The sequence below is a fragment of the Rosa chinensis genome, chromosome 5 (assembly GCF_002994745.2).
Source record: "Rosa chinensis cultivar Old Blush chromosome 5, RchiOBHm-V2, whole genome shotgun sequence".
NCBI classification, from domain to species: Eukaryota; Viridiplantae; Streptophyta; class Magnoliopsida; order Rosales; family Rosaceae; genus Rosa; species Rosa chinensis.
The window spans coordinates 54,592,711-54,610,461 of NC_037092.1; the positions used below are offsets into that span (position 1 = coordinate 54,592,711).

Below are 17,751 nucleotides of genomic sequence, written 5' to 3' on the forward strand. Positions count from 1 at the left end.
ATTATACAAAGAAAGATTGATCAATAGGTAGTTGGCTGCCACTTGATTACAGAGAGAAAGAAAAGAAGGAAGATATTGAAATTAAGAAACAGAAGAAGCAAAGATAGAAAGAGATGATGATGCGATCTGTTTGCTATTTTATTTTGATAAAAATTAATTATGCAAGCCAAGCCAAAACAAAAATATAGAATAGAATATATTAAAATAACACACAATTTTGACATATTGGTTGGAGTAAGATTAGCAAAAAATGAAGGTGTCACATGTCAAATTTAAATTTGACACAAACCAAAAGACATCTCCATTGGAGATGCTCTAAAGATGCTAATAAGAGAGCGCATACATTAACTAGTTGCTCTTTGTGCAACAGTGATAGTCAAGTATGGTTTGTAAGTGCTCCCGAATTTATAAGGGATGTCATTCTAAACAAGAGTTCTCGTTAAGTTTCAATGAAAAGTTTTATTTTCCAAAAAAAAAAAAAAAAGCCTAAAGTTTCATGCCTTAATGTGAGGTGACATGCCGTATCACAGATATATCATTCACAATTCCTCACGTCATTTGAAAAAAGACTATTTTATCCATCTCAATCCAAGGGTGTTAAAATTATATTTTAGTTAAGAAAATTGTTGATTTCAATCTTTTACATTTTATATTGTGATTTTCTTAGACAATAAACAACTTCATGTTCTTGTTCATCTAGATTTATTTTTATTTATTTATTTATTTAAATTTCAAATCTAAATTAAGTTTCATGTTCATCAAGCTTACAATGTTGAACGCCACCCTAGCAGTAAATTACCTTGCAAATTCGCACTCTCATCCCTCCTCTACCAGCATCGAAGTTTGTATATAATCAATGCAGCATGAGCCCAATTGAGAGGTAGTGGCCACTTGTTTGTCCGTCAAACGATGAACGAATCGATGAACCAATTTGAATAAAGTTCATATGCAGATCCAAACTCGAACGATGTGTGTGTATATAAGAAGTCCTTGTTAAAGGCTCATTGAAGTAAAGTAAATTTTCATTTGAGAAACTGAGAGTCAAAAATGATAATTATATGTATGTTATAAGTATTATAGAATTTTTCGTATTATATATGTATATTTTTTGTATCTTTCACAATTAATTAGGATGATTGGATGTAAACTAAAGAAGCTAAGAACAAGTACAAAAAACAAACCTCTACATAAATTTGTTTGACAGATTTTTTTTTTTTTTTTGTTCTTTCTTATTTAGGGTTTAAGCTATTGGGAGTTTCTATTCAAATTTAGAGATAATGAAGTACAAAATGTTAATAAAAGTATACGGACAAAACAAACTATGCAAATTGTTTACATGTTAAAAAAACACATCCACATATGATTGAGGCCTAAACTTATTGAACCCCCTATCATTATATTCCACCAACACAAGCCATAAATCAATGTTATTCACTAGCCTAAAAACCTAAGAAACAAAATAACATTAAACCAACCAATTATGGTTGAAAAATTCTTGAAAAAGTCAACTCATTTTGAAATATTTTTCCCTAAATCTGGCTTGATTGTGCAGCAGAACATAGCACCTAGGTCAGGGCCATGAAAAAGTTTCCAAAGACGCAAATGGTGGATAACCAAACATGAGATTATGATCTTCATTCGATTCTTCTACGTATCGTAGACCTTGATCGGATGGTGGTAATAGAGGCTTACCCATTCCTTGTTGAGTACTCTTTTGATTAGGTAAAGGAGGCACTGATGATGGTCTACTATCAACTGCATCATCTGGTTGGCCACTCTTTCCACTTTTTTCCTGAGAAAATGTCATTGGTTTTGGGCTACCATCAGGTGATTGCACAATAAATTTTTGATCCGGAAATTGCCTACCACATTTCTGATCAGAACATGCCTCATCTGTACATACCATTGATTCTGATGTGACATCAAGTGATTGCATAATAAACTTTTCGTCTGGAAATTGGACACCACACTTCTGATCATCTGTACATACCATTGATCCTGATGTGACATCAACTGGTTGCATAATAAACCTTTGGTCCGAAAATTGCACACCACGCTTTTGATCAGAAAATTGCACACCACAGTTTTGATCAGGAAATTGCATTGGTGAATAAGTGCCACAAGCCTGTTGCATTTGCCCCATATTTGCATAACTATCCCCAGAATTCAAAGAGACTGGTTGGAATCGGTGGTGATGAAGCATGTTGTTCATGTTGTTGTTAACTAGAGCACATAGAGGCCGCCCACCCGGGTAAGGAAATGCATAATTAGGATACGCCCTGTCAAACTCCAATGGTGGATGAACAATAGGGTAAGGGTATGCCTTTTCAGACTCCAATGCTTGAGGGTTATCAACTTGACCGTTCGCCTCCAAGTCCATGTCCATGTTATCTGGTAGTGATGTAGAGACACTTTCTTCAACAGGATCCTCTACATGATTTCGGCTCTGGCTTTTGTTGTTCTTGTTATCAGCTTTCTTATAAATTCTACAGAGCACCCAGTTATCCAACTGCATGACCATAAATAATTTCCGTAAGGAGAACACAAAGAGGATATTACCATAAACTAATTACGAAGGGTTAATATATTATATAATGAAAAAGAAAGGCAACGAGAAACTCATATATACCCTCATGTCATTTTCAGTCCTTTTGGGAGGACGAGAATCAGGGGAATCAGGGACTCGATACTCATGCATGATCCAATTCGTCTTTTTACCCTTTGGAGGTTTACCCCTGTAAAAAACGAGAGCCTTTCTACATCCAACCTCTACATTGCCAGACCTTATTGTTTTGTCAGCTCCTGTGGCCTTCCAATATCCATCACCAGCTGCCCTATTTGGTCGAAATCCATTGCGATACTTCCGGTCCCTTGGAGTAAAGAAGTACCATTCTTTTTCTCCATAAGTTTCATATCTTTCTGTTTTAAGAACAAACAGTTAACTAAATGAGAGCATATTGTAAGATTTTTAGGTAATGCAGCTAACAAAGCAATCTATCATAGCAATACACTAGAAAAATGTTCATAAAGCATAACATCTCTATATCAACATATGGAAAAACCTGTAAAAGGAAAAGAGTTAATCATACTAATCAACATCAAAATTGTATTCATTAGACCAGTTGACAAACTATCTGATGAGGTGAAGACCCTAAACGAAATAAAACTAAACAAAACAAAATCAACACTGCCAATTATAGCATCTAAATCCTAAATGAAACGAAATTAAACAAAACTAAAGCAACAGAGCTAACATCCCATTTTAACATCTAAATTTTGATGGAAAAGAAAAATTGTATATATTCTGACCATATCTCATTGTGTATATATTGTGAAGGCCTAGAAGCTTACGAAAAGTAATACTCCAAAGGAAACTTTTTCATAACATATCTCATGGATTCACGTAGCCTATATTGGCGATTAAACTTACATACATAATAAAGAATTAAACAAAGAAGTTTGCATTAGGGTTAGGGTTTACCAGCAAGCGTCTCGGGATTGTGGCGGTAGAGGTTAACTTCCATGATCTTGTTGGGGGGCAATGGCTCGTCCATGATCTTCTTCTGCAGGTAATACCGAACAAGTTCGTCATCACGAGGATTGAACCTATACCCTGGTGGAAAACTGTTCAGAAAAGCATCCTGCTGCCTTTTCTGATTGTTATTGAAATTGTTCAGCTCCTCTTCCACGTCCGAAAACTGATCGACCTCTGCTGCAACAGAGGACACAACAATGGCATCATGCGTCCCGGTAAAAGAAGCCTTGCGATCAGCTTCATTTGGAATTGGTTGCAGTTGCTTTATAGGACTAGGGCTACCGCCGTAAGCAGTAACTTGGGTAACAGAAGCCTTGGGATGCGGATGACTTTGCTGAACAAGCTCCATAGTTGGACTCTTTGAGGGAGAAGACATTGACAGAGACGCAAGTATGACTCTATCTCTCTCTCGTTGAGAAATTTGTTGAGTCTATGAGTTGGAGTCGGAAACAAATTTAAATGAAAGCCCTCAGCAGATACGATAAAACACCCTGATTTTTTGCTGGAGAGTTCAGTTCAGATAGGACTAAAATATTCACAATATTTATGATAACTATCGTGTTATTAAATTTGAAACTATCTTCTATAGGTTACCTCTATCTGATAGAATTTGTTGTTGCTAGCTGTATATATGTATATATTTGATATTTCTAAACAATTATCACCCCTTTTTATAATATCAAATTATCAATTTTCTACATCTCCAAAAAAAAAAATTCAATTTTCTTTGTCAACAGAAAAAATAAAATAAACCATAATTTATCAGATGGTGTAATATGAACATGCATATGCTTTCAATAAGTTTCGGTAGTTCCACACTTCCACGTATTAATTAACTTAATTAATAAAATAAAATTTCTGGTACGATTAGTAGAATACAGTGGTATTGCAATTATAAAATAATGTTCCAATTCCCAGGGCATGAATTTGAGTGGCCAATCCAGATCATGAAATGGAAGGGAATGATGACAATTAATGCTGATCAATTTGAGCCTGCTTTTGATCATGGTCTCCCAACCCAAGATGATATGGATCATGCTGTTTATGATTGCTACACCACCAACCTACGACTCTACGAGAGTCCAAAAAAGAGAGGCAGAGACGACCTGAATAATGAAGCTAATCCAGACTCTGCCAATAACACGTCATCATCCGCACCTTAACCCATGAGAGTAGCTATATGAAACTGTAGGGGAGGATGGCTTCCTGCCCTGTTTTTTGTTAAATCAATTAATTTGGATGTATTTTGCTTGTTAGATACCAAATTAAGTGAGGATGCTGCTACTACTATCTGCTCTAAGTTTCAGTTTCATCATTATGCTTCTGTTAGTTCTTCTGGACAATCTGGTGGTCTCATTTGAATTGCTTTGGAATGATAATAATTTTACTCTTAATATAGTCTCTAAACACTCTAGAATATGTTACTGATCGATATTCAGAAACAACTTACTTGGTTCTGTACTTTTATCAACATGTATCCCCATAAGGAACTACAACTTAAACTTTGGAACCTGTTAAGAACTTTAAAACCTCCCAACTCTTTACCTTGGGTCTTGATTGGTGATTTTAACTGTATATTAGATATTAATGAAAAAAAAGGATGAAATAAAAGATCTAACATTTACATGAATTAATTCATGGCCTTTATCCAGTGACAGATCCAGGATTCAAAAATGGGGTGGGCTGAAATTTTTTCTCTTTAATTAACTGAAACAAGCATTGGCCTATAGGAAGGTTGGTTTTTTTTCAAGAGTGTGTGGGAAGGTAGTTAAAAATAGTGGGAGTTTCCCTTCATGTTTCCACTACATTTAATTTTTTTTGTTTTTATTTTTTATTTTGTTAATTGACTTTATTATCCCTATTGATTTACCTGATTTAAAGTATTTTAATTTATTAAGGGTAAATTGATAAAAAAAAAATCAGTTATAGAGAGCAAGCTCTCTTCTCTTAATAATAGTATAGATGAAATAGAGAATTTAGCATAGCGGCAAGAAACTGAGTTCAATAACTTGAAAACATTTAATTAAAGTATATAGACATATATTTTATCAAGAGAATTAAGATAAGAAAAAACTCAACCGAAACAAACACCAAGTAAGCTACAATCAAATTATTTAGAATCATTATTTTATTCAATAAAAAGAAAAGTGGAGAGAAGAACTTTTTCAAAACTAATGTCAAATAGTTAGACTACCAATCTTTTCCTTACCGACTAAAAAGAGAAAATAGGTTAACAATTTTTAGAAATGTTGTGAAAGTAGAGCTAATTCCATGGCCTTAAAACCTGTAGCATGGTATGAGTTATATCTAATAAACAGGAAAAAAGAAAAGAAAAAAGGAAAAAAAAAAAAGGGAATCCAAATAAGATACTTAGCCAACAGAGCAAGACCAAATAATTTGAAGATTGAGCACATCGAGTGATTTTATCTTGAAATTTTGGGTTGGCCTCAGCCATTGGAGTAGATCCCGCCAGTGCCTTTATCAATGATTGTGAATTACTCTCTTTACCTTTCAAAGGGTCATCCTCTTTTATCTGGTGCTATAACGAACAAGAACCACATATAATATATGAAAGATTAGATGGACCTCTGATTAATCAAACTTGGCTTAACATTTCTACAAATATTTCTTTAACTAATTTACCTATTTATCACTCTGGTCATGGACCAATATGTCTGAAACTTAAAATGCAGATTTGCAACATTGATTGAAAAACTTACAAGCTCTCGAAAACTCAGAGCTCCGCATACTGAAACCTAGGGTTTCGTGCAGCAGAGCGGCGGCATCGGTTTCGATCACTGCCTGCTAGAGGATGTCTTCTGACGTCAATCTCGTCTGGTGTGCGTTGGGCGTGTGCAGCAGCAAGGGTTCTTCCGGTGTCGGGTTTGAAGGCAAGGCGGGTCGGGTCTGGATCTGCGACACCGGTTGTGGATTTAGCAGTGAGGCTTGACGCCCTACAACTCGAGTAACTGAGTCAGGTTACCTGAGACCTCCGCCACTTGTTTTAACTGAGTCAGGTTCATCAAAAAAATAATAATTATAGAATAATGTTACTTTTGGTGAGTTTGATTTATTTTTTATTTTTTTTAGGCCACGCATATTGAATTTGAATTTTTTTCTTATAAGAGTACTTATGGCATCTTCAACAGACTAGTTAAATTCAAATTTTAGCTATATATAACTATTTTTAAAGCAAAATTCAACTCCAACAGACTAGTTTTTTTTTTTTTTTTAAGAGGATCAAAGGGTTTCACTCCTGCCCCCATGGTGACTCGAACCCATGACTTCGTACATAGGTAGTAGGTGCTCTAACCACTGAGCTAACACCACTTTGTCACTTGTTTACAGACTAGCTATTGCTAAATTAAATTTAGCTTTAGCTAAATTGGCTAGCTATATTTAGCTAGAGAATCATGGATAGCTAAAGCAAATCTCTCCTCTTTTGTCCACATGTCAGTTTATGATTGAATAAAATATAGTACATTATTTATAAATAGCTACTACTGCTGGAGCAACATTGTTAAATTAATAGCTATATTTCACAATTTTAGCTATATTTAACTATAAAATAATTCATACAGTTGGAGATGCTCTAAAATAATAAAAATAATAAAATAAAAATACAGACAGAGAGAGAGAGAGAGAGAGAGGGAGAGGGAGAGAGAGATCATGTATTTGAACCGATAAAGATAGTCAAAATCGCTATAAAAATTGAGAAATCGTCAGAGAATCGTATAAAACTTAATCTGTTGTCGTCGTTGATTGGATGGATGATCTATGGGCACGGGTAGACTTGCGCTGACAAGAAGAATTGAACAGCAGTAGTCCACCTTTGGAAAGTGGCCACATGATGAGATCCGGTTGGGACGCATTTCACTTAAAAACTGGTTTGTTAATCAGTCAATTGCTTTTGGGTCGTGGCAGGAGATTTTAGGCTCAAAGTAGGGAAAATTCTACTATCCACCCGGGGTGTATATCAGCCTGGGACAATCTACCGTTGATTGTTCACTGGGCAGATCTGGGCCGTCAAATGTTTGTTACTCCATATCCAACGTTAACGTTAGTGTACACAATGATGAAAAAATAGCGGTGGAGACCGAGGAAGCGGTAGAAAGTTAGAAATAGAGGGAGGAGGGTAAATCTATCCTCCACTTTTTATCATCCTCATCCTCGTATTATATCTGCCATGAGTCCATAAATAATTGAAACCAGAATTGATCAAAACGATGTCGAGAGAGGAAGAAACCCATCATCAAATTTGTAATTGAAACCAGACTTTGATCAGAAGGATGTTGTATATGAATGGATTGGATTGTGGTGGCGGTGGTGTGTTGGTGAGAGAGAAGCGAATGGGGTAATGATTCTACTAGTTCGTAAAGAAGAGAGAAACATGAATGATGTGGGTTTTTAATTGTGGGCGGCGGTGTGGTCTGTTCGAAGGAGAGAGAGAGGGAGTGATTGATGAAGCTGGGTGTCCGAGGCTCCCAGCTGAGAGAAACTAGTATAGTCCCCTTATATAAAACGAATAAACCATCTGCAATAAAGCATAGTTGGCGTTGTGGTCAAGCCACAATTTCCTATATACTTTTATGTTTTTTTTTTTTTTGATCAAAGCTTTTCTGTCCCATTTTTTAATAAATTTCATTTATTACCTCAAAAGTTAATTGAAAAATAAAATACTAGATTTATTCTTGATCATAGTTATTTATCTAAATTATAGTGTTGTTTCTTTGATTTTTAATAAACTATATTTGTTACTTCAGAATTATTGGTTATTGTTCTAAATACACCACATTAGTTACCAAAATATTAATCGTAAAGAAACTATTTGGAAAGAAAAACCCTTAAATTAATTTTTCTAGACCTGATTATATTAACTTAATTAATTTATAAGTTTAGTGTTGAGAATAATTAAGCGCAGTGATTTTGTACTTCGAGTTTTCATACGTGCGTAATAGAGATAGAACCCACGGGAATCTGTAATGAAAAGCACCCTCATAGTATTTAGTGAGAAATTGAAAATATGTGTTTTAGTATTGATGATATTAAAGTCACTCTGGTTGACCGAATGGATTGGTGTACAAACAAAATTGAAAGGAAATAACAAATTGACTGTGTATTCAAAAAATCGATTTTGTGAGATCCAAACAATTGAAACTGAAATCGATAAATTTGATATTATCTATCTATTTATAGAGTATTAATATGTATTATGTAAAATAATTAACTTGATCCGTCGTCATTCGACATCAAACAAAGGGATCAACCCTTTATATGCTTATATTTCCCTAAGGGAAGCTGAACCACGAGGAGGTAAACTTTTAGAAACTTTTACACCAGTTGATATATCTCACACCCATGAGAGTGTGAGAGCTGACGGATCGAAAAAAGAAGTTGCGAATGAGCGGTTATGAGCATATTAGTTTTATGTGGTATTTAGGGTTTGTGGTTGACCTAGTACATCGAAACCCAAACGCCTACAAAAATAGCTGAAATTTTGACCATAACCATTTCTTCTCATCATGATAACATTCAACGGTCAATTTTGATAAAGTCTATTTCCTCCACATTGTCGCTCATGGAAGGCATACTTTTTGATACAACTAATAAACAAGTTAGATCACATTAGTATACATATAAGGATTTTGTGCGATCCAGAAAATCAAAATTGGAAATCGATAAATTTGACATTATCCATACATTTTCAGCTTATTAATAGGTACTGTGTGAATAAATTAACCCAATCTGTTGTCATTTCGACATCAAATAAAGTGGTCAACCCTTTATACGCTTATATTTCCCTAAGGGGAGCTCACGCCCACGAGAGTGTGAGAGCTAACGAATCGAAAAAAGAAGTTGTGAATGAGTGGTTATGAGCATATTAGTTTTATGTAGTATTTAGGGTTTATGGTTGATTCAGTAGATCGAGATCCAAACGCCTACAAAAATAGCTGAAATTTTGACCATAACCATTTATTCTGGTCATGATAACATCCAATGGTCGATTTTGATAAAGTCTATTTTCTCCACATTGTTGCTCATGGAAGACATAATTTTTTATACAACTAATTAAACTAGTTGAACCATATTAGTAAGCATATCAGATTTTGTGCAATCCAAACAATTGAAACTGAAATCGATAAATTTGATATTATCTATCTATTTATAGTGTATTAATAGGTAGTGTGTAAAATAATTAACTTGATCCGCCGTCATTTCGACATCAAACAAAGCGGTCAACTATTTATACTCTTATATTTCCCTAAGGGGAGCTAAACCACGAGGAAGTAAACTTGTAGAAACTTTTACATCAGTTGATATAGCTCACACGCACGAGAGTATCAGAGCTGACGGATCGAAAAAAGAAGTTGCGAATGAGCGGTTATGAGCATATTAATTAGTTTTATGTGGTATTTAGGGTTTGTGGTTGACCTAGTAGATCGAAACCCAAACGCCTACAAAAATAGCTGAAATTTTGAACATAACCATTTCTTCTTATCATGATAACATCCAACAGTTGATTTTGATAAAGTCTATTTTCTCCACATTGTTGCTCATGGAAGACATATTTTCTTATACAACTAATAAACAAGTTATATCACATTAGTAGACATATAAGGATTTTGTGCAATCCAGAAAATTGAAATTAGAAATTGATAAATTTGACATTACCCATATATTTTTAATCGTATTACTAGGTCTTGTGTAAAAAAATTAATCTGATCCGTTGTCATTTCGACATCAAATAATGTGGTCAACCCTTTATACGCTTATATTTTCCTAAGGGGAACTGAATCACGAGGAGGTAAACTTTTAGAAATTTTTACATTAATTGATATAGCTCACACCCACAACAGTGTGAGAGCTGACGGATCGAAAAAATAAGTTGTGAATGAGCAGTTATGAGTATATTAATTTTATGTGGTATTTAGAGTTTGTGGTTGACCTAATAGATCGAGACCCAAACGATGACGAAAACAACTGAAATTTTGACCACAACCATTTCTTCTAGTCAAGATAACATCCAACAATTGATTTTGATAAATTTTATTCCCTCCACCTTGTTACTTATGGAAGGTATATTTTTGTATACAACTAATAAACAAGTGGGACCATATTAGTAGGCATATCAAGATTTTGTGTGATCCAAACAATCGAAACTAAAATCGATAAATTTGATATTATCTATCTATTTATAGCGTAATTAATAGGCATTGTGTAGAAAAATTAACTTGATTGGCTGTCATTTTGACATCAAACAAAGCAGTCAATCCCTTATACACTAATACTTTCCCAAGGGGAGTTGAGCCATTAGGTGATAAACTTCACAAAATTTTTACACCAGTTGATATAGCTCACACCCATGAGAGTGTGAGAGCTGACGGATCCAAAAAATAAGATCCGAATGAGCGGTTATGAGCATATTAGTTTTATGTGGTATTTAGGGTTTATGGTTGACCTATTAGATCAAGACCCAAATGACTACAAAAATAGCTGAAATTTTGACCATTGCAATTTCTTTCTACTATGATAACATCCAATGGTCGATTTTGATAAATTCTATTTTGTCCACCTTGTTGCTTATGGAAGATATATTTTTGTATACAACTAATAAACAAGTTAGACCATATTAGTAGGCATATCAAGATTTTGTGCGATCCGAAAATCAAAACTGAAAGTTGATAAATCTGACATTACCCATCTATTTATAGAGTATTAATAGGTATTGTGTAAAAAAAATTACTCGATCCGCCGTCATTTTGATATAAAACAAACTGGTCAACCCTTTATACACTAATACTTCCCTAAGGGGAGCTGAATCACTAGGAGATGAACTTTCCTAAATTTTAATATTGGTTGATATAGCTCATACCTACGAGAGCGTGAGAGCTGACATATTGAAAAAAGAAGTAGTGAAAGACCGATTATGAGCATATTAGTTTTATGTGGTAATTAAGGTTTGGAGTTGACCTAATAGATCAAGATCCAAACAACGATGAAAATAGCTGAAATTTTCACCATAACCATTTCTTCTTATCATGGTAACATCCAACAGTCAATTTTGATAATTTATATTTCCTCCATGTGGTCATTATGCCATCAGTCAACGAAGATGGTATGTGTGTGTGTATATATATATTATGGTTAACTTAGTGGATCAAAATCGAAACTATAACGAAATTGACTAAATTTTTTACAATATACATAAAATATTTCAATACTCTCATTCAATTGTCGGTTTCCTCATTTTTGTATTTCTCGAAGGGATTGCCCTTTGAGAAATTATATATATATATATATATATATATGATTATACCTTTATTTATGGTTGGCCATGCGTATCAAAGTCGAAACGAATATGAAATTGGTAGAATTTTTAAGAATAACCATAAAAAATTTCAATATTCCTATCCAACTGTTGTTGTTTTTTTTCAATATCATTTTTCTCTTTGTTTCGCATTCAAAAGGTGTTTATCACTTTAAATGCAATCTACTGGTCATACAACATTAGTTGACACAATGTGTTTCTTACAGTTCGCATAAAATAAAATTTTAACAAAATTTTATTTTCGACCATTCACGTGTATCCACCATGACATAGTTATTTTCATTTTTAGTGATTTTGCTTTATATGTACAAAAGATGTAATTAGCGTATAAAAATTGGCTTTAAACCCGCGCAACTTTTGGGCCAAAATTTAAACTTCCCGCTTTTTTCTTTGATAGAGTTCCCATCCCCCCTTTTCTCCACCTTTTCTTATCCTCGCCTCCTCTGAACCAAAGAAGCTCGAATTCTTTGGTCTGAGCAAAAGACATTTGCAGAGCTTGAACGGGTTGCTTTCTCTCCTTCTCGATTTGTCTATTGGGCCGAAGTGTTTGGATGCTGGGAATGTCACTGGGGCCATTGATAGATTCAAGCAATTAATTCATAATTTTATTTCAGTTTTAACAACTATAGAGGAACAACTTGAGGCTCTCGGCATAGCTGTTGTTTCTGGTAAGCTTAGTTTCATTATGTTGTTTTTGCTCCCCACATTTTTGATAAAGTTGTTCAGCTTGATGGCTTTAGCCTCTGTTATCAGCGTTTTAAGAACATGGATTTCCCATGTGAATAGAACTTTTGGATGTGCAGGTCAGATATGTTGGTCTCATTAATGAAACAGCATCGGTGTGATGAAGTTTCTTCAGGTGGCTGAAAGAGGCACTCCCCTTCAAAAGATTGTATCTATGTAGGTTGTATGGCTTAGAGAGGCTCATGAGATCTAGAGTAATTTGAAGGCTTGTTAGGGAGTTAATACAGGCAGAGATACAAAAGGATTTGGTAAGATGTTCTTTTTCTAAGGAATTTAAGATCACAAATGTTTGAATCAAGGACAGTAACTTTATTCTATCATCAATATTTGCTCTTGACACGATATATGAGTTTCAGTATAACAAGGTATTGCTACCCCCTTGAGTACCTAGAATACCATCATGTTAGTTTTATCAGCTTGATAACTGCTTATGGAAAGAGCTATAAACTGATATGTTCTCATCACTATCATATTTCAATTTCCGGAAACTGTAGTGATTCAACTGATATCTTGTTTTTATTGGAGGAAGGAAATGTGTAAAAGGAGCTCAGCCTGGTCCTGTTCTAACTTGGGCACAACCTGTTAAAATTGCAGTGGGTGCTGCAAGAGGACTCAAGTATTTACATGAAAAGACGGACCCCCATATCATTCATCATGATATCAAGTCCAGCAATGTACTAATATTTGATGATGATGTTGCTAAGATTGCAGACTTTGATTTATCCAATTAAGCTTCTGATATGGCAGCACGTCTTCACTCCACTAGTGTTCTAGGAACCTTTGGTTATCATGCCCCAAGTAAGCTTTTTTTGGGTTCTCTAAAGGTTGTGTTCTGCAACTTTGTAATGCATTTGGTCCTTCTCGACTAGAAACAATGCTGTTTTGATGGCTGAGAGTCCTTCAAATTTGTAACTATAAAAAACCCCAAATTGTTTCAGAGGATTTAGCACTTACTTATTTTCCTCATTGCATATTAATCAGTGTGAACATCAGCTTAGCCATTAAATACTTACTACCTACGATTTCAGAGGAGAATTCCCCGCCAAGGCTGTTGCAAAGGTATTTGTTATCTCTCACACACATGCATACATACTCAGAAATGTAATCTTGATGGATTCGCGTTTGTTATTGAAAAGAGTGTGCAATTGCTAAACTAGCAGATTTATTGTTATTTTCTTCATGATTTTGTATGTAGAAGACAAAACATAATAGCCAAGTCTGATTTTGCAAACAAACGTCTAGTAATAAATGCTACTATTTCTTGATTATAGATGGCTGCAGTTGCTGCCTTGTGTGTGCAATATGAGGCTGATTTCCGCACAAGCGTGAGCATTGTGGTCAAAGCCGTAGACAACTAATGCTAAATGCTCGGCCTGGACCCACTGGTGAATTGCCAAGCTTGTGAATTTCAATCCCAATCCTCCTCTCATCTAGCTCTGCCTGTGAAGATGTGTCAAATGTGCATGCATGCAGTAATTCTGCATAATATAACAAATAAGTTTGTTCCAGAGGGTGGTGGTAAATTCATCTAGCAACCTTGCAAGCAGTACTTTTAGCTGTGAACCAGATTTAAGTGTTCAATCGTAGCTATTAAATTTCCTTGGTCAGTTTTTACACTATTATTTTCTCAAAATTGAATGAGCCCCTTCTTGTAAGTTCACAATGTTGACTTGTACATTGTTCGATATATCATCAATGGAAGGAAATTATCAGTTTCAAGTTTCAATTGCAGTACATCAATGACTTCTACTACCTAAAAGAAACTCGGATTCTTGCATTTCATATCTCTATTTTCCTCACTCCGCTCTCTCTTTTGAGTCATGGTCTCAGGTGGAAGGTCTATTGCATCTTTTTCAAACCCAAAGCATAGTGGAACTTGCAGCCAAATTTTGAATGATAATAGAATAAAGGTATACAAATTTCACGTTTTGCAGTAGTGGACAAGAAAATCAAATATGCAGTCACCAAAACCTGCATGGATCCTTGAATGGAGGAACATATTTTTTCTGTGGGACGGAGAAGGTGTAATGAATTTACAGTCGTTTGCAAGATAGGTCCCATCTGCATCACAAAGACTTCATCATTCATAATCTATACGCAAAGAAATATTATATATGTAACAGTAAATTCAACCGCTGCTTCATAAGTAAATTGGGCATTCTAGGTCTATGTTAACATGTTTCCTTAAAAAATGCCGGAGTCATCAGGCTATAGTACAACAATTATTAATATGCTGCAAACAGAGAGGCTAATGAAGGGCACGACAAGTGATGCCAACTGTGCCTAACTTAAATAGATACCAGACGAGATACTGGTAAGGAAGGGTGAGCAAAGTCCAGAGGCTACTAACATAACCATTGCTAAAATCTTGAGTCAAATACAAATGTCTTTTTCCTAAAGTACTTCAATTGGACATGGGTAATTTCATTGCCTATGAAACACATTAACCAAGGTTGTGAAATCCAATACCATAATTATATAGTACTCTTACATACCATGTAGAATATTATGAACAGATCCATTAGATGCAAACTCGTGGGCAAGAACACGAGAATTCCCTTCAAAACAATAACCAAGCAGTTGAACAAAATTATCATGTTTCAGCCGTGATACCATAGAAACCTAAAGCAAGAATTCCTCAATCGACAATTGAATTTTAATTAACTCACATTGTAACAATAATAATTAATCAACAGGTACATCTATATACATGTGCAAGATACCTCATCAGGTTGTTTGGTGGCATCTAGCTTCTTGATTGCTGCATGCTCCCTGCTTTTAAGTACCCCATAATATAATCTTCCATAGGATCCTTCCCCAATCAAGGCATTTGTCCCAAAGTTATCTGTAATTTCCTTTAGCTCTTCTACTTGTATAAGCGGAACTTCAATAGGCCTGACCTTTGCCGCTTGACCACCCTTGGGCACATTACCGGAGGCATGATGACTTCCCTCATTTCCTGTGTCATAAAACCCAACTCATTTTGAACTCCAAAACTTGAATTGACAAAACCAGTGACAAATATACAAAAAACAAATGCAAGTCATATACCCAAAATATAAAAGAAGCATCAAAATATAGCCCATTTGAACATACAGGCTAGATTCAACATAAGACCTAGACTATAGAATGGTGAGCATTACCTGCAGGATTTTTCATCATGTAAGCACCTCCATTGTCAGTTGCTTTACGCATATCATCTTCATCACAATAGCTAAAGCAGCTCACTTCCCCTGCCATAAGATTGTCATTCAATCATCCAGTTTTCAGTTTTGGGCGAACAAGCAAGTATACCAAACAAACAAACTCACACATGAATTTCGAAACAGCATCAATTCACAACTAAACGAACACAATCAGACTAATTGAGCACTCCAATCAATTTAATATAAGTCTAGATATTTATCTATCAATTATCTTAGATCAAGTTTAACACTCAAAAACACATTAAGCATGCAAATAAATAAGTAAAGCTCCACCTTTGGAGCATTTATTCAAACGGGTAATGGGCACACTAATGTTTGATGCCTATAAAAGATCGAAAGAATCACATTTTCTAACCTATTGCTCGTTTCATGGTCCTACAAATCCAGTAATCGAGTCGTAAGCAGCAACTAAGACCCATCTATCTGATTTTGCATAAAAAAGAGGAAAGATGCATGCATACCTTTGATTTTGATTGCTGCTCGGAGCAAAACCACCAAATGATTCTGACTTAGCTCTCGAGCCCTTTATTGCGATAGATTTGATCTACTTGGCTGGGAGATCGATCAACGGACTTCCACTGGAGATTTAATCTTCTCAGACCCAAAAAAGAGTTTCATATCCGACTCTAGGTTTCAGATTCGAGTGGGCAATTTTGATCTGCTCTTTGGCGGCGAAGCATATGAGAGAGAACGGGCATCGCTCGTGCTGGCCATGTGCGACCCTGCAATAAAATCAGTTTTACTGTTTTTTGGGTCAAGCGTTAGACAAACGCCGCGTGAAACCCACGCACTGTTAATAGGACAGTTGGACAACCACCCGGGGTGGAGAGCAGACGCTCTCCTCAAAGTAGTAGCTTTTTGGTTTGGGGTAATGGCTTTTCAAAAGATCTTAATAGTATTTTTGAAAGACGGAAATAGTTTTTTAGAAGATGACTCAGACAATGGTTGTAGCAATTTTACAGATGGCCACAGCTTTATGGAGAATGAGAGCAAGTAGTCAAGAAAAAACAAAGTCAAGAATTTGACCGGTCAAGTTACTATTCACTGCCACTGGACATGGGTTTACACCCGTTGTTTTTCTTGCCGGCCACTACTGTTCACCCAAATTGCACTGTTCACTAGTGGTTTTTACTGTTCATCGGTTTGAAATTTTTTTAAGGTATTTATAGAGAAATTTTTTGTATGATTTTTAGAATTTTTTACATATTTTTTTCTGTCCGTTTTCTTACCGTTACATATATTACATTCATATTAATTCCTAGCCGTCAGATCCATTTTTACTGTTGGCTTGGTCGGCCCAGATTTGCTCTTCAAGCCCTCTCTCTTTCGCGTCTCCTTCTGCGCGGCCCCCGGTGATGTCAGCCACGTTCTGCTGCGGGCCGAGCTGGCAGCCGGCCAAGCCTGGGCAAGAAAATGGGCATGGGCTTGGAATTTTCTTGCCTTTGGTCAAAAAAAGCCTATGTTTGCCTGGTTAAATTTGGCCCGGTGGAGGGGAAATTTGCCTGGTCACCACATCATCATTCCATGAACTTGCCCGGTCATTCATGAACCGCTGCACTTGCTTTGACAATAGTTTTTCGTACACAATAGCATATATATATATATATATATATATATATATATATATATAAGGTTATCTAATACATTATCCGGGCTAATATGGGTATAGAAGACAAAAGTCCATCAGCTTTTAAAAGCCAAGCTTATAGAAGCAGGCTATTGCAAATTCTATAAGTTGCATAGGAAAGCGTGAACGTGCACTTTCAAGTTGCTGGATTTTGTTTTACGAAACAGAAATAATTGCTTAAATTATTTTATAAATCACAATCTCACGAGACATAATCACTTTGAGGTCAAATTGGGCCTTAGTCTTAAATTCAATACTATTTCTCATACTCATATCATCAATAATTCCAAACGAAATAAAATGAGTCTAA

The 17,751-nt window shown here is 35.4% G+C and overlaps 2 protein-coding genes and 1 long non-coding RNA gene across 5 annotated transcripts; 1 reads left to right on the forward strand and 2 right to left on the reverse strand.

Moving 5' to 3' along the window:
• Positions 1-1,253: 1,253 nt before the first annotated feature.
• Positions 1,254-3,884, reverse strand: LOC121049231. Its single transcript, XM_040505902.1, has 3 exons — positions 3,482-3,884; positions 2,630-2,919; positions 1,254-2,509 (listed from the first exon to the last, which is right to left on the reverse strand). Exons 1-3 carry the CDS (start codon positions 3,882-3,884, stop codon positions 1,571-1,573), a joined length of 1,632 nt encoding a protein of 543 aa, XP_040361836.1. The 3' UTR covers positions 1,254-1,570.
• An 8,411-nt stretch (positions 3,885-12,295) lies between these two features.
• LOC112166876 lies at positions 12,296-14,116 on the forward strand. 2 transcript variants are annotated; one of them, XR_005799278.1, is made up of 4 exons: positions 12,296-12,532; positions 12,668-12,856; positions 13,134-13,667; positions 13,880-14,116. It is a non-coding gene; the product is annotated as an uncharacterized LOC112166876 (long non-coding RNA). The 2 variants fall into 2 exon arrangements; XR_002923449.2 differs by having other exon boundaries at positions 12,668-13,667.
• Positions 14,117-14,241: 125 nt separating this feature from the next.
• On the reverse strand, positions 14,242-16,663 carry LOC112204022 (pto-interacting protein 1). 2 transcript variants are annotated; one of them, XM_040505551.1, is made up of 5 exons: positions 16,276-16,663; positions 15,752-15,841; positions 15,332-15,567; positions 15,104-15,166; positions 14,242-14,669 (listed from the first exon to the last, which is right to left on the reverse strand). In XM_040505551.1, the coding sequence occupies exons 2-5, from the start codon at positions 15,801-15,803 to the stop codon at positions 14,448-14,450; spliced, it is 573 nt and encodes a 190-aa protein (XP_040361485.1). In that variant the 5' UTR covers positions 15,804-15,841; positions 16,276-16,663; the 3' UTR covers positions 14,242-14,447. The 2 variants fall into 2 exon arrangements, with proteins under 2 accessions (XP_040361485.1, XP_040361486.1); XM_040505552.1 differs by lacking the exon at positions 15,104-15,166.
• Between the last annotated feature and the right edge of the window lie 1,088 nt (positions 16,664-17,751).